The 24,626-nt window shown below is 38.3% G+C and overlaps 1 protein-coding gene and 1 non-coding gene across 6 annotated transcripts in view; one reads left to right on the plus strand and one right to left on the minus strand.

Moving 5' to 3' along the window:
* LOC126183202 (ankyrin-3-like) overlaps window positions 1-24,626 on the minus strand; it is an 892,753-nt gene that overhangs the window by 18,735 nt on the left and 849,392 nt on the right. For 4 of the 5 annotated variants that reach the window (XM_049924971.1, XM_049924970.1, XM_049924973.1 and 1 more), the window contains one exon: window positions 10,618-10,677. The exons of the other annotated variant lie outside the window; for it this stretch is intronic. In XM_049924971.1, coding sequence (XP_049780928.1) covers window positions 10,618-10,677 — 60 coding nt within the window. The remainder of the gene's footprint in view (window positions 1-10,617; window positions 10,678-24,626) is intronic. 5 annotated transcript variants of the gene reach the window in all.
* Trnat-ugu (transfer RNA threonine (anticodon UGU)) lies at window positions 23,198-23,269 on the plus strand. Its single transcript has one exon. It is a non-coding gene; the product is annotated as a tRNA-Thr (tRNA).

The following is a 24,626-nucleotide window of genomic DNA, read 5'->3' on the forward strand; positions in this document are numbered from 1 at the left end:
ATATGTAGTATAAATAATTGTAAATAAACCAGTGTCTGTTTCAGCAGAATCCGAGGGCAGATTTTTTTCCATAGAGGAAAAAAGTTAACATAGTGGGACTTGGAGCCAGACGGAGCACCAGGACAGTAATCAGACCACACTTGAGTCACCAAAATGTCAGTCAGCAACCCATATGCTGAGAAGACCAACACCTCCTCTGTGTCACAACCTACCATATGAGAAAACCATGCCACTCACCAGGAAGTACTACAGACCAACCCAGTGCTGGTTATGATAAGTCATTGCCTCTAGTCAAGATAATTCAGCATGACACACAGAAGCTGCCACAACTGCAAAGTCAGTGGGGAGTAGCTACATTTAAGCCCACCCAAACTAGTGTTGTATCACTTGAGCAGCTGTGCAGTTAGATAATGCTGAACCTGTATTGCTCAGCACTGTGCTGATGCACACACATCTACCAGTGCCAGAATATGAGTGGCTGCCTACTACCTAGGCATCTGGATACCATGGCAGCCTCACAATTAACTGCCATGCCAGGAGCATGGTGTGAACTTCCAGCCATCCACTGTCTTGTCAGAGTATCAACAGATGATCTCTACACTTTGGGCACTGGTGTGTGATGCAGCCAGACTTTCTTGTAGCAACTGCTGTCAGCCACACCTTACTTAAATGGGGAACCCAAGAATTTGGCAAAGCTGCAGTAGCAGTAGCAGGGTGCACAGTCAGCAGCTGAGGACTGATGCACTGGGGAATTTGATATTCACCTCGTCCTCCACTGTTACTTGCAGTTCCATACCAATGATTGTAAACTAACTCTAATAAAGAAGTTATTGTACATTTGATCAGTTATTTTTCTGCTGCACACCTCATCCTTCTTCAGCAGAGAATCTCTGCTCATATCGAACCATCCTGGAAATCCCATTGTAGCCATTGGTGCAGGAGGCAACCACCCTCGCCACCATTACATCTTGTATGTTGGATCACTCAACAAGCTGTAAATCTTCTGGTCATAGATGTCACATGGCAACAGCACAGCGGCATTTCCATTATCTGCTGGAAGGACCACCATGTGATGGGTGTTCCCATAACTTGCATAGTGTGGCTCTTTCCAGGGACGAAATATTACTCTTCTGAGATGGAGATCTCACAAGTGTGCAACATGTTTCATACATTATTTCTTCTGCTGTGTCACTGAAGAGATCTAACAGATTCTTCAACAGCACTACTGAAATCAATCAAAGGCAAAGTTATAGGTGTAGGTGTGAAGTTGAAGCCTTTCCAAAATAATGACAGCAGCACATAGTCCAAAACATTCTCTGTAAAATTGACTATGGAGTGTCAAAAAACATCTACGTCCAGTGATTTCACTAACATGAGGCCAAACTTTACTGACTGTATTGAAGTTGTCACTCTGACAAACACCAGAATGAGGTCACTGTCCCAGCACTTCAGAAAAAAAAAAAATCTTAACAATCTAGCTAATTTACTCCGTAACTTTATGCAGACAGTTCAATGACACATCATGTGTGGAAAAGCATTGGACTGTTGAAGAATTGCATCATGATACCGTTGCACATGGGTAACATGTGAGGACTCAGGATGTCCATGATGTACTGTTGTGCCATTAGTTTCCTCAATACCTACCAGCCATGACCTAATGTCACACTTGTGGTTCTCCACACTATGAGGTCAGGAAGACCACTGCACTTATTCTCCAAAACATGGAACAATGAGACCTCTCTCGAGGTCATGATCACACTCACTGATGATTGTCATCTGGGGTAGTGCAGAACAGTGATTCATTGGTGAAAACAAAGAGATGCCATCGTCAGCATTCCCAGTCATGGTATTCCTCGAAGCACAGTCATCTGTGATGCAGTGTTAATGGCAGGCTATGTGCAGGGTAGTAATTACTCAGTGTGACTACTGCTTATCTCTAACCAATGGTGCAGGATGACACACAATGTTGCAAAAAGTCCATTACTCTTTCAGATACAGTCACAAATGTGAAGGGGTTATGGTGTGCCCAGTGCACTCTACAGCAATGCTCTCTCATTGTGGTCTGGAACATTGACATCAATTATACCTGCCCTCACATTCCTGTACAGTCAAACACTGGGCCACTGTCACAGTTGAATGCCCCCCAACTCTGGATACTGTATGATTCAACCAGGCTGCCAAATGGAGACTCACAATGATGGCTCCATTCCAACTCTGTCAGTTGCTAATAATGCTTTCTCACTTGAGCATACAGCATCTTCCAGTCCTTCAATGATCACTCAACATTTGACTATTTTTCAGGCTGACTAAGAAGAGGACATGAAGATGTGCATGGACATAGTTACACATTTACATGCTTCCAAACAGGCTGCAGTTAGTGCATGGGGCATTTCAGCATATTCGTGGTCCAGCAGTCACTAGTGTGTGCAGCTATAAATCGCAAAACTATGTTTTATACTAAATGTCGTCTTGTGCAAATTGTGCGTAATCAAAACAAAGTTGTACAATAGGGACCAACCAAATGAGACAGTACCATTGTTAAGACACTGGCATCATATTTGGGAGAATGGAGTTGTCTTCATCTGGCCATCCAGATTTAGATTGTACGTGTTTTGTTTAACTAGACTCTTCCTTTTTTTTAAAATCTACATCTGCTACAGTTGTGAGATATCATTATCTATTTTAAACTGTTCGAGAGATTTTTGATGGGAAAGGACATGGTTGCCAGATATAAAGGTAAGATGTTACAGAGCCTTGAATATTCTAAAATGTCTGCATGGAAAGAAATTTGGGACAAGTAGATGGTAGCTCTAACAGTTTTACAGTAGTTTTACTTGATCCCAATTAGATTATAGCTGTGCTACACAGGGCGATAAAAAAAGGTCTCCTATATTCTTACAGGAGATAATACTGTTCAAAAGTAGAAAAGAAGTCCTATAAACATATGTAGAGAAACAAATCATTTTGAGATGAAGGCTATTATGTTAGTCACTGTACTTAGTTCTTGACTGTGATGCTGCTGTCAGACAAAACACTTATAAGTGTCTCCCACATCAGTTGTTCTGTAAATTCCGTTTGAAGGTTGTGCTAGTTAGGAGTCCTGGAGTATGGACAACGTAAACAGTGAAATAGAGTCCTATTGTTCCACATACGAAATGGCAGACATTATATTCTGTAATGGTTTAGCCAATGACATTAATCAACAGGCACATGTTGTGTATGCCAAATGACATCCTTGATGCTGCATTTCATCTGGAAAAAAAGATGTACAACAGTGTGTTCCAATGGCTTTCAAACATGGGATCATCTGCAGCAATCATGGTACACCTAGCACAGATTGCACATCATATATGCAGTAGTGTGTGTTGTAACGAGTAGAAGATAATCTTGAAACAACTGTGCAAAGAATTGTAGTTACTGAAGACATAAACCATGCTCCTGCACATTCACTTCTTATGGGCAGTTAAGTTATCTGTGTGTATGCTAGTTCTTAAGCCACAACACCCCAAAGTCAATGAATTTTAAAATGGGCTGCTGAAAATCCAGAGTTCACAGCTTGCACTTTATTTATGGATAATGTAGGATTTGTGCAGAGTGAAAAAGTATATGACTGAAATAAACACATGTGAGTAGCTTTTCAATTCCTGGAGTGATCACAGAAACTAGCAAAAGGTTCACTTTAGGGTCAATGTGTAGGCATTAATGGTGACTGACTGACTGACTGACTTTTAGGACCTCACACTTTATTAAGCAAATCACCAATTCCTGTGCAACAGATTACAGGCACTATTGTAGAATGTTACCTCTGGATGTGGTTTATGCACAGTGGGATGTCAACCCATTTTCTACACCTCATATGACAGCATCATCTAATAGCATGGTCTACCAGTTTACCTGATCTTCAGCACTTATATTTCTGGCAACGGAGACATTTTAGGGCATTAGTGTCTTGCACATCCATCGACAATGTTCACATTTACAGGGACGTCTGTCATATCTGTATTACAAAATCTAAGTTGTTTTTACTGTTCCAGAAAGAGGACTGAAAGGTGTGTCAGAATGAGTGGTAACCACAGTGAGCAACCCCTGCAGTGTCCACAAGCATACCCATCATAGGATGGAATTGCCATTGCTCAACCAATGTTTGTTTCTGGACATATGTTTATGGTATCTTTTCCTAGTTTTGACCAGTACTCTCTGCTGAAAGCTTATTGGACACTTTTTGAACACCATGTACACTGATCAGTGAGGGTTTCATATCCTAACATGCTCACTTCAGTGTAACATGACAGCATCAGATTAGCTACTGGGGCTTTCAGGGCCAGACCCTTACTCAGGCTTTGTACAGAGGCTGGAGAGTCACCGCTAGCATTCGGTGAAGCTACTGCTTCACTACAATTGATTATGACTGAATACATGTATAGCAGGTGCCTAAAATCTGTATACCCATTTGGAGTTTGTGATGATACAGCTGACTGAACTGAGGCTGGCAGACAAGAATATCCTCATCTTCATACAAAATTGTAAAACAATCACCTTGGTTATTACTAAGTCTTGGTTAATTTTTAATTGGCTGAGCACATACAATCCTGTAATTTGTATTACCTTTACAGGACAAAATGTTGTAATATTTCAAGTAAATACTGCAACCCTGTGGTAGTGTACACTGATGACGCAATTGGTTATTCCACAGTTTGCCTCAACTGTATCTTCATGGTATGCCTCTCAAATATAGTGGTCTTTAATTGAACTGTGACAAGAGCCTGAACAACAGGTGTAGATGTACTTGGGCATGTATAACAACTCCAAAATACTGCACTGATAATAGCTAGTCACCATCCAAAATCTGAATCTGCTCTAATAAAGCGAGAACTGAAATGATGATTAACTGCTGCTCTTTACCATTTTGAAATATACAGTATTTAATGCTGAACTTTACACAATCTTGATCAGATGAAATGTCGTAAGGCACAAAAATTCCTCATCTTCTCTGATTCAGCGGCTGTTCCCAACAGGAAAGTCGGACACTGTTCGCTTTTTCCAGATAGGAATGTCATATCATTCTGCTGGATGCGAGGTCATGTGGGAATTAGGGGAAATGAACCCACAAATTATAGCCAAGGAGAGACATGATGTAAACTCTAAAACTCACTGTGTCATTCCCCTGTATGCTATGGTATTACTTTTGTGAAGATTGTCCAAGCATCTTTGGGAGTCTGGATGGCTGGAGGTAACAAAAAATGAGTGGTGTTCCGTCAGACTGATAACTTGTCTCCAGCATAATTCCCTTTAGCCAGAGAGATGTACAATGAGGTGAAAAAAGTCATGGGCACGTCCTAAATTTGTGTCAGGCCTGATGCAGCACAAACTGGTGTATTTGCCCCATACAGCAATTTCAGGGGGCACCAAGTTCATATTCTTGAAGAAGAAAAAAACCTTGTTTCACAAAATGCCTAGCATTCAGCGCACATTGGTCTATCAATTATTCATATGATTTTGAAATGCGTCTCAGTTGGTTTTTGAACATTTTTGAACACATTCTAAGTTGATTTTTGAATGCATGCAGAGTGCATGTGATGTCTCTGCCATAGTGTATGTGATGTCCTTGCCAGAGGAAAGCCCGTCACATCTAGAAATAAAAAACTTTCCCGCAGACAAAAGGAGACAGGGCTGTATGAGCTGAGCCAAATAAACCTGAACAGGTTGACTAGGTGTGCGAATGAACACCATTGTTATAATTATTAGCAAAATCCAGAGATTCAAACCACCAAGGTGGAAATAAATTACTAATAGGAATAACAGGAAAGAACGATCACATATTATCTTCTTGGTGTATCTGAGAAAATGAAATTTTGAAAGAACATTTTTGCCAGATCGCCACACTACTAATGGCCAGTTGCACAGTCACTGGTTGGCAGCCACTTAAGTTCTGTTCTTGGAATAGCGAGGAAAAGGCCTTGTACGAACATATAATAAAACCTAACCAGAGAACAGACGCAGGATAACTGAACCGGTGATTCTGGCAGGGTTAGTGACGTTAACAGGGGAATAATTTTTGACAATGGCAGGAATAGTTACACAATTACTGGTGACAAGATTGTTAGAATGAGGAAGGAGAAGAAACGAGTACATCACACAAATTATATGGAAGAATATGATTCCAAATTTATATAAAAGTTTTGGGCCACTACTTTTTGAACTCATTGTGTCTTGCTTGTCTCTTGTCTTTACTGGTTTTATGTTTCCTGTATTTAATTTTACATCAAACAAAAGAGAAAGTTATTAGCTAATAGGCAATAGAGTGCAAATTTTCTGAGGAGTTCTTATTCTCTGTCGCAAATAATCCCACTCAGTATTAACTGAGGGTTTTTTTTTTTTTTTTATTTTATTTTATTTTTATTTTTATTTTTTTTTTATTTTTTTATAGGGATGTAGGATGTCAAACCAGCTGACTGGGAGCAGGAGAGGCACCACAGGAAATTTAATTTCCACTGTCTCAATTCCACAGAGGGGAATACAGTGGCATATCGTAGAAGAATGTTGTATGAAGAGGCATGGCAGTTTGCTTGACTGAATGACATGTTTAACATTTCCTTGAACATATATGTTTTATATATCAAACTCTTCTGAAAGATGTGCACTACATGAACATATTTTTGAAACAAACATCCACCCCCCCCCCCCAGCCCCCCTCCTTGATGTCCTATCTCAAACACTTGAGGGGGAGGGGGAGAGGCCCACTATCAAGTTTTTGCCCCAGTTTCCAAAATATCATAGATCTGGGGGCTTGATACTGTTTAATGTTGTTGACACACACGACAGTATAATCAAGGGGAACATTTATGACTGTTACTGTGAAATCAAGTGCAAGCATGGTTTATGTTCAAAAGGTGTTGAATTTCACAATGTTCCTGAAGAGCTGCAAGTTATTACTTGCAAAATGTACTCAATGTGATATTCATCTATTGCTCTTGAACTTTTAGTGACCACAGTTTTAATGTTTTGGCAAGTTGTTTATAATCTAAGGCAAGCCCTTACTTCATTTTACGTAAAAAAATTGTTTTGAATGAATCAAATCCTACAAGCAATTTCCATTGTGATGAAACAAATGATAAAAACATTATTTTATTTTGAGGAGGTGATAATTTAGAGTTTCTAGGAATTTTTGAAAATAATGGTTTGCACGTAGCTGTATTGTCACTTTATTAAACAACCAGTTTTTATCAGAAATGGCTCATCATCAAGTGTAATGTGACATCATTATTGAGATACATGACAAATCATAACTACTAAGAACAGTAATGTTGGTTTATGGCATGACACATGTTAATAGTTGGTTGGTTGGTTGGTTGATTTAAAAGAGGGGGGGGGGGGGGGGGGAAGGGACCAAACTACGAGGTCATCGGTCCCTTGTTGTGAAGAAAACAATACCACAAGGTTGAGAATAAGACAATGAGACTTACAACACAAAACAGAGTGAAATGAAAAACCACAACAATGGCTGAAGGGCAACAAACACTTAAATGGACAAAAGGGGACAAGAAAACCACAAAGATACAAGATACAGGTAGAAGAGGTTAAAACAAGTAAGCAGGTTACCATGGCTGGCAGCCACTCTGCAACACATTAAAACCTCCACCCTGAAAGCACTAGAGTGGAGGACACACAGGGACAAAGGACATGTGCTAAAACTCAGAGCAAATGATAAAACTCACCCTCACAAATAAAATGTAACACTAAAACTGCTGTTGAGGCATTGTCGCCCAAGGTAGGGTGCTGGGAAAGTTAAAAGTCCACCACAGAGTAGATAAAAGTGGGCAGTCCAGCAAGAGATGGATGACCGTCATTCCTGAGCAACACCGAAGTGAGTCCTCGCGACAGAGGAGGTAACCACGCGTCAGCCACATATGACCAATGCAGAGCCAACAGAGAACTACAGAGGCGTGCATGGAGGTCTTCCACAAATTCATAATTTCCTTAATGGCACGCAGCTTGTTGTGCGTACAGAGGTTATGCCATTCCGTCTCCCAAAGCCGCAAAACCTTGTGACCTGCGTAATACTGAACGCAGGTCAGTTTCAGAGAAACCCATGTCCATAAGTGGATTCCGCGTAGCCTGTTTGGCCAGCCTGTCGGCAAGTTCATTCCGACATGACCTGGGGTCCAGGCAAACACCATTGAACAACTGGACCGTTCCAGGGCATAGATGGACTCCTGGATGGTCACTACCAAAGGATGACAAGGGTAGCAGTCAGTGGTCGATAGCTTGTAGGCTGCTCAAGTAGTCAGTACACAGAAGAAATGACTTGCCTGGGCATGAGCGGATGTGCTCAAGAACATGAGATATGGCCGCCAGCTCTGCAGTGAAAACACTGCAGCCATCTGGTAAGGAGTGATATTCTATATGACCTCCATGAACATAGGCGAAGCCAACATGACCATCAGCCATCGAGCCATCAGTGTAAACCACTTCATACCCCCACATGTTAATAGTTATGATTTGTCATGCAACTGATTAATAATGTCGCATTATACTTGAGGATGGTTGGTTTCTGTTCTCCATGGTGAGGTGATCCTCCAGGATACATAACATGTCAGAAAATAAGAATACACAATAAATATTTACAAAGAAAAACAAATTTTCTGACCTATGTTTCATGGGTCTCAAGTGAAATAGTCCTCACAGATGTGGAGTAAAAAAAAAAAAAAAAAAAAAAAAAAAAAAAAAAAAAAAAAAAAATCATAATTTCTGCTTTAAGAAAGTGACAGTACAGCTGTGTGCAAAACATGATTTTCCACAAATAATGAAAAGTAAGTGAACTCTGATAACAGAAATAAAATGGTGTTGTAAATGAACCAAATTATATGCACTGAGATCAAATGAATGGGCCACTGTGGATGAAATCAATGAAGATGCAACGACATGAAATGATATCAGTTAAAATCATTCAGATAAGATGAACTCGCAGTGCAATGAATACATTGTGACACTTGCAAATTTGTGCCAGACTGGGATTCAAACAAGCACTTGCCTTGACAATTAAACTATCTGAACATAATTCCAGGCCTGATTCAAACATTTGTAGTCACTGTTGTTTTCACCTATGAGTTCTGAACACTCCTCCCATGTGGTATGTGGGAATAGCACCTATCCTGCACAGAGGATCGATATGAATTGAATTCAATACAGTGCCTGGAAATGAGTGGACTGGTGTGGATGAAATCAATGAAGATGAAAAGCACGACATGATATCAGCGTAAACTATCCAGATATGCTGAACATACAATGTAATGCATGGGTTGTGACAACTGAAAATTTGTGCCTGACCAGGACTCAAGCCTGAATTTCCTGCTTTTTGCAAGCAGTCATCCTCACCATCAGGCTATCTGAGAATGCCTCCTGGTTTGGCTAAAATGTTTGTGGTCACTGACGTTTCCACCTATTCAGTACATACATACGGCACTGTAAGCCATGGACCTCCAGTAGCTCCGTTTTCTCAGTGGTGCTGTTCCCCCATACCCTATGCAAGAACATTTAGCAGTAGTGTTCAGTATTCGTATGAAAGCATATATTATAAAACCACATGATAATTTCAGTGTTACTCAACATGAGATATGAACAGTTGCAAGATTTCTCTGCAGTGTGATTCTTATGAACTGCAACTGTTAGGAAATAAATGCATATTTATGGATTCTGTTGTTATAGAATGCTACTTTGAATAGTACTGTTAACATGGCAAGCTTAAATATATGTTAAATCTATTTTAGTAAGATTGATAAAATATCAATCAGCACACAATTTAAAAATGTAATATGCTTTTTTTGTGAATACTGGTGGTGTTATACTTACATTCGTACTGGTGCAAAGCAACACAGACACAATAATGACAAATTCAAAAGTCATGCAATTTTTGAAACAGCATTCATAGTTTCCCAGTTCCACTGAAGGAATTACATAGATTGACAGTACGGTATCTGACAAAGCCAATGCAATTATGTTCCAAATGCACTAATATTTGCAAACCATAATCAATTAAAAAAAACTACTGGAAGCAAAATTAAAAAGAAAATATTAATGCCACTTAACCTGTTTTTAGATAATTGATCAATATAAATGTAAATTAAAGGAACTGAAAGCAAAAGTAACAACTTAACAACTCGGCATACCATAAGCTACCATACTCAAAATATAATCAGTTTACTTTGAGTTGATGCTATACTTTTTTACACTTAGAGAAAGAAGTGTGTAAATAACTGAATTACTAGAAAGGTAGTAGGCAATGACTAACGGAAAATTCTATATGAACTTTGTGATGCGTTAGCCACATTTCAACCAACTGTATGAATATTATGGAGACAAATTCAGGGATAATCTAAAGATGTCACTGAAAACATTTTTGAGAAATGTTTTAATCGGTATTATCAGAAAGGAAATGGACACAACAGAGAAGTAATGCACTACAGACAAAATACATTGAGATATAGTGACAAGACAAGTCTTTAATAATTGCAAACATAATGATGTGTAAAAGCCTGCTATCAAATGCACACTTAAAATTAGAAAACACACCCATTCCACATACATAAAACATAGAGATGTTTGAAAATTTGTAATAACCTCGCACAGTGACTTCATGTGAAGGAAGAGGATCCTGCTGCTGTTCTCCAGAAGGCAAATCTTTTGATAAAGTAGAAAATATTAAACACCAAATATTAAAATGTTTTATTATAATGTTAATAATAATTATGTGAAGAAAAGTAACTAATTTTTGTGACAGGTTTTGCACTGTATTTATTTATTTTGAGTGATCATTTTAATAAGATTATATATAAATGATAAATATTTTATGCTGAAAACTACACAGAATGGTTCATCACATGCATATACTGATAGCTAATGTATATTAACATAAAAGGGCCAAGTACCAAACTGAAAGTACACAAACACATATCATTTGGCCACAATTTTTCCCCTTCACACTGTCATCAAACATAATAAGCAAATTGGTATCATTTAATAAATAACTTGGTCAAACCAGGAAGCAGGTTTGGACTGCAAATCAAACTGTAGGTTCTCCTATAACTTGTTGGGTGAATTAGGTCAAAGGTCTAAGGAAGTCATGGATCCAATAGGACCAGGCTTATTAAAGCAGTATGGTGTTCAAACCAACCTTTGATCATTGCTTTACTTTTACTGTTCTTTTGCTGGGAAAGAAATCTGCAAATTTTGCTTTCACAAAACATCTAGATCAAGTTGACGTTACCAATAAAAAACAAACTACTATTTAACAGTTGACTGAACAACTGAAAAACTTAATGATTGTTTATTGTTCAACAGGTCGCAACATACATTACAATCCACTTTAAGATAATCTTCAGTGGCACAGTCACAGGACTATTCAGAAAGATATTGCAGTGCACAGTATGTGTCTCATAACACACCAGATGGTAGATTGTGTTTAAAGAATACTGAATGGGGAAAAAGCTCATGAAAAGACAAAATTGAAATACAATTTATATCTGGATATACCAAAGATATAAGAATGCATGAAAGAAGAAAACAAAAACTTATAGAAGTTATAACATAACATCACATCAATTGTACTGATTATAAAACTTCAAAGAGCAGAGGTTCATAGACTTCAAGATGAGGAATTTGTAATTTGAGAAGTAATGGTCAATTTGATTTGGTATTGATAGATGTTTCACACTGAATATACATGACAGGTCTAATTAAGCTCAGTATCATCATAGTGATGAAAACTTATTCTGATTTACAGAAACTGTACATAACAACTCCTTCATGGTCTATTTCTCCAATCATACATTGTAAAATGATCATACTTTTTAACTGTGCTTTTGTGTAGCATGTAGTGACATAAGTTGACTAATACATACTACGGAACATTTTTGTTGCAGAGTTCTACATAATAGCTACCAAAATTAATGAAAAAATTTATCCTAAGAAGGCCCCATTAAGTATCTTGATAACTGATCAAAATACAAGGCTTTGGGGGGGGGGGGGGGACAGATGACACTAAAAACGTAGAATACATTTATTTAAATGGGATAAAAATAAAAATGCAGAGGGTACATTGAAATCAACGCAATAATATCAGCTCTCTCAACATTTTGTCCTATCAGTTTGTATCAAACACACATCTGCTCATTGCAGACTGTCTAGTTGATGTCATTTCTTTCCATAGGCACCATGAGTGCTGAAAAAATTATTTCTCAATTACAAAAGATGTTGGTGCTTTTGCTGAAGTTTAGCTTCTGGCAAACAAACTACTGTAGGACTTTACAATGGTTGCTTCTTTTAGTTTCAGTCTGTGCTGCAAGGCTTCTCTTTACAACAACATTTATAGTAAAGAATATATGAATTCTGCAGCTATTTCCAATAGATGAAACAAGATTTTTTTAAACTGAATTTTTTCATGCTGAGAAATTAGAGGAGGAAATCTGTTTTACTTGACAACAACTTTTTGCAGCCAAGACTGCATAAATTCTTATTTCTGACAACCAGTTTCAACAGATATAACTGTCTTCTTACGGTCTTCAAAAATGTGTGTTACAAAATTTGTTCACTGGGAGGGAGAACCTCATACCATGTTGTCATAATAGTGGATAAAATGTAGCACTTTATGTAAAGATTTGTTAAAAATAAAACATTTGCGATTAAAAAGCACCTAGTACATATAGCTGTGTCTGTACACATAGTGTTCACAGATGATTGTTAAGCCTTAAAAATCACAAAATACAGTAAAATACATCTGCATATATGATTATGTTTGCTTGACATGTTCCATTCACTGATGATCCACCTCATCGAAGATGAATCATCAATGAATGGAACAAGTTGGAAAATGATTACATGACAGGTGTTGAGCTACACAATGTACTTGATGCACAGCATTGTTGCAGTGAACTATTACTTATCATTACTTGGACATCTGAATGAACAGACATTAATGACAATTACCAGCCTTCTGAAATTAATTTGAAATCAATATCTTGACAACATCTGTGTTGATTATAGATGTGTTCTCTATTAGTGACATATGAAAATTTGTGCCAGACTGGGACTCAAACCTGGACTTCTGACTTATAATGACAGATCACCTTAACCACTTTGGCCATCCATGCATGCCTTCTGGACCAGTACGTAGTACATTCGTACCTAACACAGTTGATGCCAAGATATATGTATTCAGCAAATTTATTTTGAATTAACTTCAGACGGTTGTTAATCATCATTAATGTCTGTCCATCTAGACAAACAAGTAAATATTACATGCTGATGCAGGCGCAATATGATAATATCAAGGTCTTGATTCCTCATAGTCTCGTTTTCACTGTTGTGGGAATACAAAGTAAAGCAGCAAGCGTGAAGAGAAGAATGTAGTAGACTATGGTACGGGGATGTAGACAGTGTGACATATGAAAGTTTGAGTTAGTCCAGGAAGTGTGCATGGATAGCTGAAGTGGTTAAGGTGATCGCTTATGATAAGTGAGAACTCCAGGTTTGAGTCCTTCTCCCCCACAAATTTTCATATGTCACTAATAGGTAGTACACCTATACATAACACGTCTGATGCTAAGGTACTCATATTCAGGGAAAGACTCATGTATTATTAGATCTCTTTCAGGAGTGTTTAATCGCACACATTTTCCTATGGCTTATTAGGTGTAGTCCATGGCTTGTTCAGTTTAAGATGGGGATAACTGTCTGTCTGGATCATATGTTTCATTATTGTAAAAGTGTAAGAATCTTATCAGCTGTTTGAATCTATGGAAGAAATTATTTGGTTGCATGAACAATATTATTGCAATTGAAATAACTTCATTATGATTTGTAAAATTACAAGTAATAGAAAAATACATATTTATTCACTTTTTGTTGGTCACTGCTGTTCTGGACTAGAACCTCATTGCTCTGTGTATTTGTTGGTTTCTTCAACTAGCACTCGCTAATTCAACATCCAGAAAGAACAAAGAATTACAAAATACTGCCAACTTCTGACATTTCAAAATACAAAGCCGCAGAGCTAGTTAACAAAAAACAGGGTGATATCAAGACGGGCAAAGATTTGTCAAGCACACAGCAGTGCCAAACCAGTGCCAAATTAATGAGCTTTCAGAAATGGAGTTAAAGTTGATAATGCAAATGTCTCAGTCTTGGTCTTTGGCAATGGTTCAAATGGCTCTGAGTACTATGGGACTCAACTGCTGTGGTCATAAGTCCCCTAGAACTTAGAACTACTTAAACCTAACTAACCTAAGGACATCACACACATCCATGCCCGAGGCAGGATTCGAACCTGCGACCGTAGCGGTCGTGCGGTTCCAGACTGTAGCGCCGTTAACCGCTCGGCCACTTCGGCCGGCCTTTGGCAATGAATTGGTCTCAATCACTTCTAATATCTCTAAAATTGAGGGCCATATGAGGGAGTTAGACATTCCTCGACCACCATGGAATAAGGATTAATGGATCCACATGAAAAGCTCTTCAGTGAGGTTGTCCACCAGGCGTACAGAGATCTGTGGCCATGAAGGGATATGAACTCTGTTAGGTCTTTATTGACAGCTGTTTCAAATATATTGGACAAATGTATGACATATCATGGGTAACCCTCTTTATACCAGAAATCTTCAAGTCGTGTTAGCAATATTAAAATGAGCACCAATAAAACCACAGTGGAAGTTAGATGTTTTGTACCAGTATCTAACACCTACTGTGGGACAGATTTTTCACCTCACATTCATTTCCAGATGAATGTCTAGCACTATCCTTCTATTCAAGTAGTAACAATGGGCAAATCAACATAAAATTCCACACACAGGACTCTAACAATGCTATGAAGTGGTGCAAGAAATGCAAGTTATTTCACCAACTGTACTGTAGTCTAATACATTACATGTCACTCATTACACAGCTATAGTACCTGTGCCAAGTGTTTTATTTTGGTTGATTAGATGTACAAAAAGGAACATGGAACATGAGATAATTCACAAATAATAATCTGCTACAACTTGCACCAACACAAGTTAACTCAAGAAAATCATGTATTGGTCAATTAAAAGAAGAAAAGTTCTGAAACAAAATCTGAAAGACCTCTTACATAAAAATGAAACAGTCACTAATGGATATGACTGCCTTAGCTGTCACACATGCTTTGTAGCAATGGGGAATGTTCTTTAAGAAGGGGTCCAGGAACTCTAATACTAGTTCCCTGACCGAGCAAGCTGGTGCAGTGGCTAGCACACTGTACTCGCATTTGGGAGGACGATGGTTCAATCCCGCGTCCGGCCATCCTGATATAGGTTTTCCGTGATTTCCTTAAATCACTCCAGGCAAATGCCGGGATGGTTCCTTTGAAAGGGCATGGCTGATTTCCTTCCCCATCCTTCCCTAATCCGATGAGACCGATGACCTTCCTGTCTGGTCTCTTCCCCCAGACAACCCATCCAACTAGTTCCCTGTCTTGGGAAAGGGTTGGGTAGAGGTCTGGAAGAGCCCATGCTGAAGTTTGTCTCCCCAATGCTTTATAGCATTCAGTTCTAGGCACATTTTTGGCTAGTTCATGTACTACATATATTCACCTAAAAGAGATTCATCCACCCAATTTGAATGCAGATGTACATTATCATCTATGAAGATGAACTTTGACTCTATTGCCCCCCCCCCCCCCCCTCCCCCGAAAAGTCACACATGTGATTGCAGTATTTTATCTCACTACCACTGCACATTAACAATATCCTTCAAACACTAATGAAGATATGGAGTTCTATATGCCCATTCAACATGATCCTGTGAGATCACAAAAATGCTTTATTTGTGTGGTGTTCCTGTGATTATGCTGGCTATCGCATTCCCTAAGACAAATGTGCAACAAAAATTATTCTGAAAACTGGAGAAGTATATATCCATGAATGGTCCATGTCTCTCTTTAATGTTGGCCCAGTCTTGATATTGCTGACTCTCCCTAATAAAATGAACAAATTAATCAGTGCCACATGTCTGGGGCAGATTAACCACTCTGAGTATCCAATATGTAGTTCAGCAACTCACAGGGCAACTGGAAGATCTGCATGTAAATTTTTTTTGGACTAGATTGGAGTACATTGTGCAATTATGTCTAAATGTTTGTCTTATGGAATAGTCAATTTTGTACTGCATCTCACAACCGTTTTGTAAACCATGAAATGATATTTTTCAGTGACTTCAATGCTGCTGAGACTATGGAATATTTATGATGTGCATTAAGGCATTTGAGTATTCATATTTTTAAAAAAAGTGATGAACATCTCACTTTTTGTAAGCCTCAATAAAAGATTACACCACGCTTTCAACAGGCACAAACATGGCTGAGATGTTATGGGTCTACTGCACAGCTCATGTACCTAATCCACAAAATTTACAACATAAATAATAACGAAATAAGACTGTGCCAGTAAGCAATATCTCCATGGACTCACTAAGAATCATTGCAGGTAAGTGGTAGAAGCAAAATATTGAATACTTGAGTATATCTGTGGAAATAATATTCTTAGTCACTCACAACTTGAATCCAAGAAATCCTGCTCATATGAGCTTTCTACCTACCAGTTCACTAGCCATATAATAAAATATTTAAATAAAAATTGGTACAAACTGGAATTCCTATTATCTGTGTAAGATCTTTGTATAATTAACAACACTTGTTTGGAGAAGGAAAAATTTTGTAACATGATTAGCTTGCATCTTATTCAATTAAAAGGAAGAAAGGTTAATGTTTATTGTCCCTGTAATGTCAAGATCATTACAGATGATTAACTCTTTCAAAACAGGTAATTGTACAAACAGCTTTAGTATGATATCATCTTTGAGGTCAAATCGTTATTACAATGCCCCTAGGTTTAATACTGAGCACACTCCTTTGCTGGTATATATAAATGACTTCCCATCTTATATCGATAAAGCAGAAGTAACTGTCTTTGGTGTTAATTCAAGCATGACAACCAAGTTCACCATATAAAGAATAATAAATGAAATTTCCACTGAAAATATTGATTGGTTTTGAGGCAATACTTCTTTCTTTGTACAATACTAGATGCAGATCCATCATGAATAACAACAGGTTGTGGTGGTGAGGTATTAAACAACATAATGTTCTACATTTTTATGTCTTTCAATTGATTTTAAATCCAAATAAAATATATGGTTCCAGAGACATTTTCAAGTCTCACATATCAATGATGTTTATATGCATACTGAAGCAATGAACAAAAATTTGTACCAAGGCTAGGATTTGAAACTGGGTCTCCTGATCGCTAGGCAACACACTAAATCACTATGCCACCCTGGCAAGAGGCTTTGCACAACTGCATGTTCTACCCTAGCATACCTCTCTCATCACTCCAAGCTTCCATTCGCACCTCAGCACATTTGATATTTCACCTAAACTCAAACAGCATTGCAGAGTCTTTCCAACTGTATTGGAATAGCAACTCAGCATCAAACAAAATGGAGGATCCTGCCTGAAACCCAGGAATAGGTTCTTTAATCAAACGAAACTGCATGGTTCTGGAGAACTTTCAAGTCTCAAACATCTATGATGTATATATGCAGACTGAAGCAACGAAAAGTTTGTGGGACAAATGTTGCATGGGACAACGGGGACCATAATATGATGTTGGTTTTTTGTTGCTAGGTGGATTCACATCAGAGATATGAAGTCCCCAATGGGAAGCTATAGTTTGGTACTTATTTTCTGATAGTGGCTATTGAGACAAATCCAATGATGTGTAACAGTAAGGTCTTTGAAGGTCAATGAAGGTCAAAACGGTGGCATGAACGTCCATTTACAGAAGGTGTTCAAAGTGATGACCATTGATATCAATGCAGTGCTGCAATCTTCTTATGGATTGAATGGTATTCCTCATGACTTCGGCACTTATCAAAGCACATGCTCTGACAATTCTCTCTTGTATATCATTCAAATAGTAAATATTTGCCGAATATGGCTAATCCCTCTAATGTACCATTGACATGTAAACACCATTTGATGGTTTCACAATACAGCACTAATAGGAATGGTAAGACTAGTATCATCAAATCAAGCAAATATGAATGATGTATTCCTTCGAAGAACAAGTCGATATGCTTCTCATTTACGGAGTATGCCAATGAAATTCAGTGAGAGCAAGAGACTTATACATTGAAAGATATCCTCAATGTACTGACCCTACATGTCATACATTTAAATATGTGTATGATAAATTGAGAACAACTGGATCTTTAATGCATCGGAAACATATCCGGCAAAGGAAAGTTACTAACAAGGAAATGGAAGTTGGTACTCTTGCCTCTGTGGTTTCAGATCCTTGTGCTAGTTCACATCAAATTGCAAGGGAATCTGGCATTAGCCACAGTAGTGTTGTTCATGTTCTGCATTGCCATAAATATCATCCTTACCATATTGGTCTCCACCGAGAATTAACTGGTACGAATTGTATGAGTTGCATTGAATTCTGCCGGTGGGCTGAACTTCAGAGGGATGACACATTTATTAATTTGATTTTATTTACTGATGAGGCTACATTCATGAACCGTGGAAATGTTAGTTTGAATAACATGCATTACTGGGCAACTGAAAATCCATGTTGGCTGCGGCAAGTTGCACACCAAAAACCGTGGTCGGTGAATGTATGGTGTGGGATTCTGATGGACAGAATTATAGGCCCCTATTTCATTGGAGGAAATTTTAATGGTAGGAAGTACACCACATTCCTGCAAGAAACATTAGGTCTGTTATTGGAAGAAATACCTTTAGGAACAAGGAACAGAATGTAGTATCAACAAGATGGGTGTCCAGCACATTTTTCAGTGATGGCTAGAAATGAGTTGCAGAGACAATTCCCAAATCACTGGATTGGACATGGACAATATGTGTCATGTTTGGCTCATTTGCCAGACTTGACACCTCTGGATTTTTTCTTGTGGAGATTCATAAAAGATATTGTTTATAAAGACATTCCAACTAGATCTGCAGATATGCGAGAGACAATTGTCAGAGCATGTGCTTCGATAAGTACCAAAGTGATAAGGAATACCACTCAATCCATGATAAGAAGATTGCAGCACTGCATCGATACCAATGGTCATCACTTTGAACACCTTCTGCAAATGGACGTTCATACCACCTTTGTGACCTTCGTTGACCTTCGAAGACCTTACTGTTGCACATAATTAAATTTGTCTTGATAGCTGCTGTGAGAAAATAAATAACAAACTATAGCATCCCATTTAAAAAACCAAAGTCGACCTTAATATCTCTGAAGCGACCCCACCTAGCAACAAACAACCAATGTCATATTATGGCCCCCGTTGTCCCACACAACTTTTGCCCCACAAACTTTTCAGCTACTATCATACTTTCAGAGTTATTCTTGGTGGCAATAGTTAGTGACTCACCCTGTATATTGAGAGGCCAATGTCAGAATACTCAGACTAGACAACAGGGGTCGACAAGAGGTTCATGAATTTACACCACTTATAGCCCGAACTGCCCGTTTCTCAGCCAAAAATATCCTTTGAGAATGGGAAGACTTACCCCAAAATATAATACCATATGACATAAGCCAATTGAAATAAGCAAAGTACACTACTTTTCATGTCGAACTGTTACTTACTTCAGACATCGTTCGAAGAGTGAAAATGGCAGCATTAAATCTTTCAACAAGATCCTGTATGTGTGCTTTCCATGACAGTTTACCACCTATCTGAATACCTAGAAATTTGAACCATTCAGTTTCACTAATGGTATATCCATTCTGTGAAATTAAAATGTCATGTTTTGTTGAACTGTGTGTTAGAAACTAAAAACTGAGCCTTGCTGAGAATTCAACGTTAGTTTATTTTCTACAATCTATGAACTTATGTCATGAACTGCACTATATGAAACAGAGCCAATGTTGCACACAACATCCTTTACTACCAAGCTAGTGTCATCAGCAAACAGAAATATTTTAGAATTACCTGTAATACTAGAGGGTATATCATTTATGTAAATCTGGAACAGGAGTGGCCCCAGCACTGATCCCTGGGGCACCCTCCATTTGACCATCCCCCACTCAGACCCTACATCATAGCCATCCTCAACACTGTGAAATATGACCTTTTTAAAGTATGAGGTGAACCCATTGTGAGCTACCCCGTGTAGGGCCCAACTTCTGTAGCAATATTTTGTGATCAACGCAATCAAACACCTTAGCTACATCAAAAAGATGCCCAGCATTCAAAACCTTTTATTTAATCCCTCCTGTACCTCAAAGAAAAAAGAGACTATAGCATTTTCAGTTGTTAAACCATTTCTAAAGCCGAACTCTACATTTTATAGCAAATCATGTGAAATAACATGATCCATTATCCTTACACACAGAGCCTTTTCAATAACTTTAGCAAACACTGATGGCATAGAAATAGGTCTAAAATTGTCTACATTACTCCTTTCTCCCTTTCTGTAAAGCAGCTTTACTACTGAGAAGTTTAACTGTTAAGGAAAATGACCATTCTTACAGGAACAATTACAAATATGGCTAAGTACAGGACTAACATGTGCAGCACAGTACTTTAATATTCTGCTAGGCACTCCATCATATCCATGATAGTCATTAGTGATTTAATTATTGACTCAATCTCCCCCTCGTTAGTACCACAGAGGAGTGTTTCAGACATCAATCTTGGAAAAGCATTTTCCTAGACAGTTATATGATTCCCTGTAGAAACTAAGTTTTTATTTAATTCACCAGCAATACTCAGAATATGATTGTTAAATGCTGTACATATATCTGACTTAACAGTAACAGAAATATCTTTACTATGAACTGACTTTATATCATTGATCTTGGGCTACTGACCAGACATTTCCTTTGCAACTGACCATATGGTTTTAATTTTATACTGTGACTTAACTATTCTATTTGCGTATCACATACTCTTTGGCTTCCTAATAAAATACCTTACAATACTGTTTGTAATGGGATACTGTAGCTAGATTGCGACTGCTTTTAACATTTTGATATAATTCCCACTTTGTGTTATCCCACTAGTCAGCCATCCAGGCTGCTTTTTACTGGAAGTACCACGTTTAGAACGTTCCAGTTGAACGTAACTCTCAAAGAACACGAGAAATGTGTTACGGAAAGCATTATATTTGTCATCTATGTTCTCAGCACTATAAACATCCTGCCACTCTTGTTCCTTAATGAGGTTTAAAAAACTCTCTATTGCCACTGGGTTATCTTTTCTACACAGTTTGTAGTCATATACATAACATTTGTTTGAGTACAAAAACCTTTTAGTGTTAAAATTTGTTCATCATGGTGTATAAGGCCATTCACCCTTTTATTAACAGAATGTCCATCTAGTAATGAAGAATGAGTAAAAATATTGTCTATGGCTGTGCTGCTGTTCCCATGCACCCTGGTTGGAAAGAAAACCATCTGCATCAGGTCATATGAGTTTAGGAGATCTTCCAACATCTTTTTCTTGTACAATCACATACAAAACTAATATTGAAGTCACCACATATAACTAATTTTTGGTACTTCCTACAAAGTGCACCAAGAACCCTCTCTAATTTGACCAGAAATGCTCTGAAGACAGAGTTAGGGGACCTGTAAACAACAACAATTGGGAGTTTAGTTTCATTCAATTCAACTAACCCTGCACAACATTGAAATACCTGTTCAGTGCAGTTCTGTGATACGTCTACGAACTCAAATGGAATGCTGTTCTTTACGTACATGGCCACTCCCCCACTCCACAAAGAACTTCTTGAAAAACAGTCAGCTAATCTGTATCCTGGTAAAGGAAGCTTCTGAATTGCCAAATTATTTAAGTGTTGCTCCAATATACCCATACTGTCAGAGTCAATATCCATAAGCAGTTCACTAACTTTATCTCTAATACCTTTTATACTTTGATGAAATATGCCAATTCCTTCTCTACTTGGATACCTGACATCCTGTGAAGGTGATTCCTTTGTTAGAGGGACTTCCTTTATGCAGGGATGCCTATCAGCTAACTTCAATGTAAAAAACGGTGCAGCTCTAACATCAACTGCTACAGGAAGTTTTCCATGAGCGATCCACCACCACCCACTACACTGTCACTTATAAGCTTTGCCAGCCTCCCCTTCCCATACCTACTGAGGTGCAGGCCATGCCTAGTGAAACCCGACCTGTTGATAGACTCAACTGCCACCACTGGAATGTGAGACATGCCCTCCGCCATCAGTGCCTTCTCCAACCCCCTGTTAACATGCCTAGCAGCAGTATTAAGATGAGGCCGATCATGACGCTGAAACAGCTGCGTGAAGTGCACATTAAGCATATTCCCCATCCCTATCAAGACTACTCCCTGCTCCACCCACAATCACTACCTGATCCTCTTTTGTAAAATTCCTACATAACTCCCCTACGTGAACAGTCACCTGAGCCAACCCTGCACTAGGTTTCACAATGCTGGTGACCTGGTACTCACACTCCAACACTTCCTGAAACTGCTGGCCCACACCTCTGCCATACGAACTGCCTAGCAGCAGAGCCTTCTTCTTTCTGTTACAATTTCCAACTGACTTAGGCTCCGGAACTGCTGAGGGCTGCTGCATGTTTCTTACACCTACAGCTAAAAGAGGCTCCTCTTCACTAAACTCTGATGGTTTGTCAAATCTATTGGTTATACGCAAAGTACAACTGTCTGAATATCTCCTCCTTCTAGCTGCCTTCTAAACCAACTGCCAGTTCCCATTCCCCGGTGCCCTTCACCTGCCTCAACCTATCTAGTTCCTCCTTTGTGTCTTGTAACTGCACCTGAATGGTACAGATGTTATGCTTCTGCTCCTCTATCAACTTATTTCTGCCACAAATTATGCATTTCCAAGAGAGGATCTCACTAGAATGTCCACTGGCTTCCCCACTGGACTCCCGTCAATGAAAATACTTTGAACAAATCTCATTTGATTATAAGCCTCTATGCCTCGGTTTCACATCGGATCCCCCATTTATTCGATTCTGAGGCGCAATTCCAACACAGTTGATGACCCTCTGCAATGCTGTTCGAGGAATATCAACTGGGCTGAGGCACGAACGGGAATTTGGATTGAGGAAGGAGGTGTGCTAGGGTAGTCCATGCAGTTGTGCAAAGCCATTGTGCCAGGGTGGTGTAATGGTTAGCACATGTGCCTTGTGAGCAGGAGACTTGGGTTCGAATCCCAGCCTTGGTACAAATTTTCATTCATTGCTTCAGTCTGCATATATACCGCATTTTAAATTCAGCTGGATCTCAAACATAAGCCATGCTTAACCTATTCTGCTCTGCTTGTGGCTCCTGATTTAGGCACTGAAAGTGTCACAAAGTTGGCTTTCTCTGAATACATTCTTTCATTAAGGTAATATATAATAATATCTCGAGGCAAATTTACACTTATTACAGAGTATTCGTATGTGTTTCATTCAATACACTAGTGTACTGTGTACACATGCAAACCACATGTAGATTCAAGCAACAAGGCAGTATTTTGTATGCATGTGTGTTAACAAAAAATGCAGGTTGTACAGCTGAGCCAGGACAATCACTGCTTGGTTTACATAAAACATATCAGACACAGCGAATGGTTATCTTTCCTTATAAAGCTTTATATTCCATTCACATTTTCCATTGCTATACTACTTACACAGCTGGTCATAATAACAACAGCTGTAGTGTCTGAAGTTTTTTGTTAAGGTGAGTGAACGAAACAACCAGTATCAAATTGAAAACAGTTGTGGAATTATGAATATAACACTAGATCTGGAAATGACATCTACTGATCATGGCTTAACTTTACTTTTGCACAGAAAAGTGAAAACTATGCAACCATAAATATGTTTCTGCATTTCTGAAGTGAACCAAAAATGCTGATCTAAAATTTTAAAAGTAAATTTTGCTTGATACTTATGTCTGCTCCATAGATTGTGTTAATAAAATTAAAAATCCTGGATATACTATGGGAAAAATGAGCTATTATTTGCCTTATTGCATATGCATGTTTCCTATAGGAACAATTTGTAGGGGGTTGGAGAATATTAACAGAATTGATTATGAAAACAGTATCTTAGAATATTTAAAATTTTTTGATATGATTTATTTTTCTAATAATGTCTGTCAGTTCTAAGTCTACCGTATTTCTACATTGTTTTACCCTGTGAGAAAGAAATCTGTGACAATTCACAGCACGCTTCTTTGTATACATATGATGTTTCCCGTTATTCCAAGTGATTAGGATTCCACATATTACATGAGAAATTCATTATCTGTTCTTAAAATATTTAACAGACAAAAACAGTTCCCCAGAATTTGGATAATGAACCTACCAGTCATTTTACCCTCAACTGAATCTTTATTTCATTTGATATGCAGTAGATTTATATTTATGTATGAGAGAACTGACTCCGTTTGTGAGTCGTTATTTGACTGTTCATGAGACACAAAATACGGCATTTAGAGGCAGTTGCTAATCTGTATACCAAGCTGATGTCTTTTCAGAATCTGACCAGATGTTTGTAAATATTTTTCTAGCTAACCACAGGATCTATGAATTT

This window comes from Schistocerca cancellata, chromosome 4 (genome assembly GCF_023864275.1).
Source record: "Schistocerca cancellata isolate TAMUIC-IGC-003103 chromosome 4, iqSchCanc2.1, whole genome shotgun sequence".
NCBI lineage: Eukaryota > Metazoa > Arthropoda > Insecta > Orthoptera > Acrididae > Schistocerca > Schistocerca cancellata.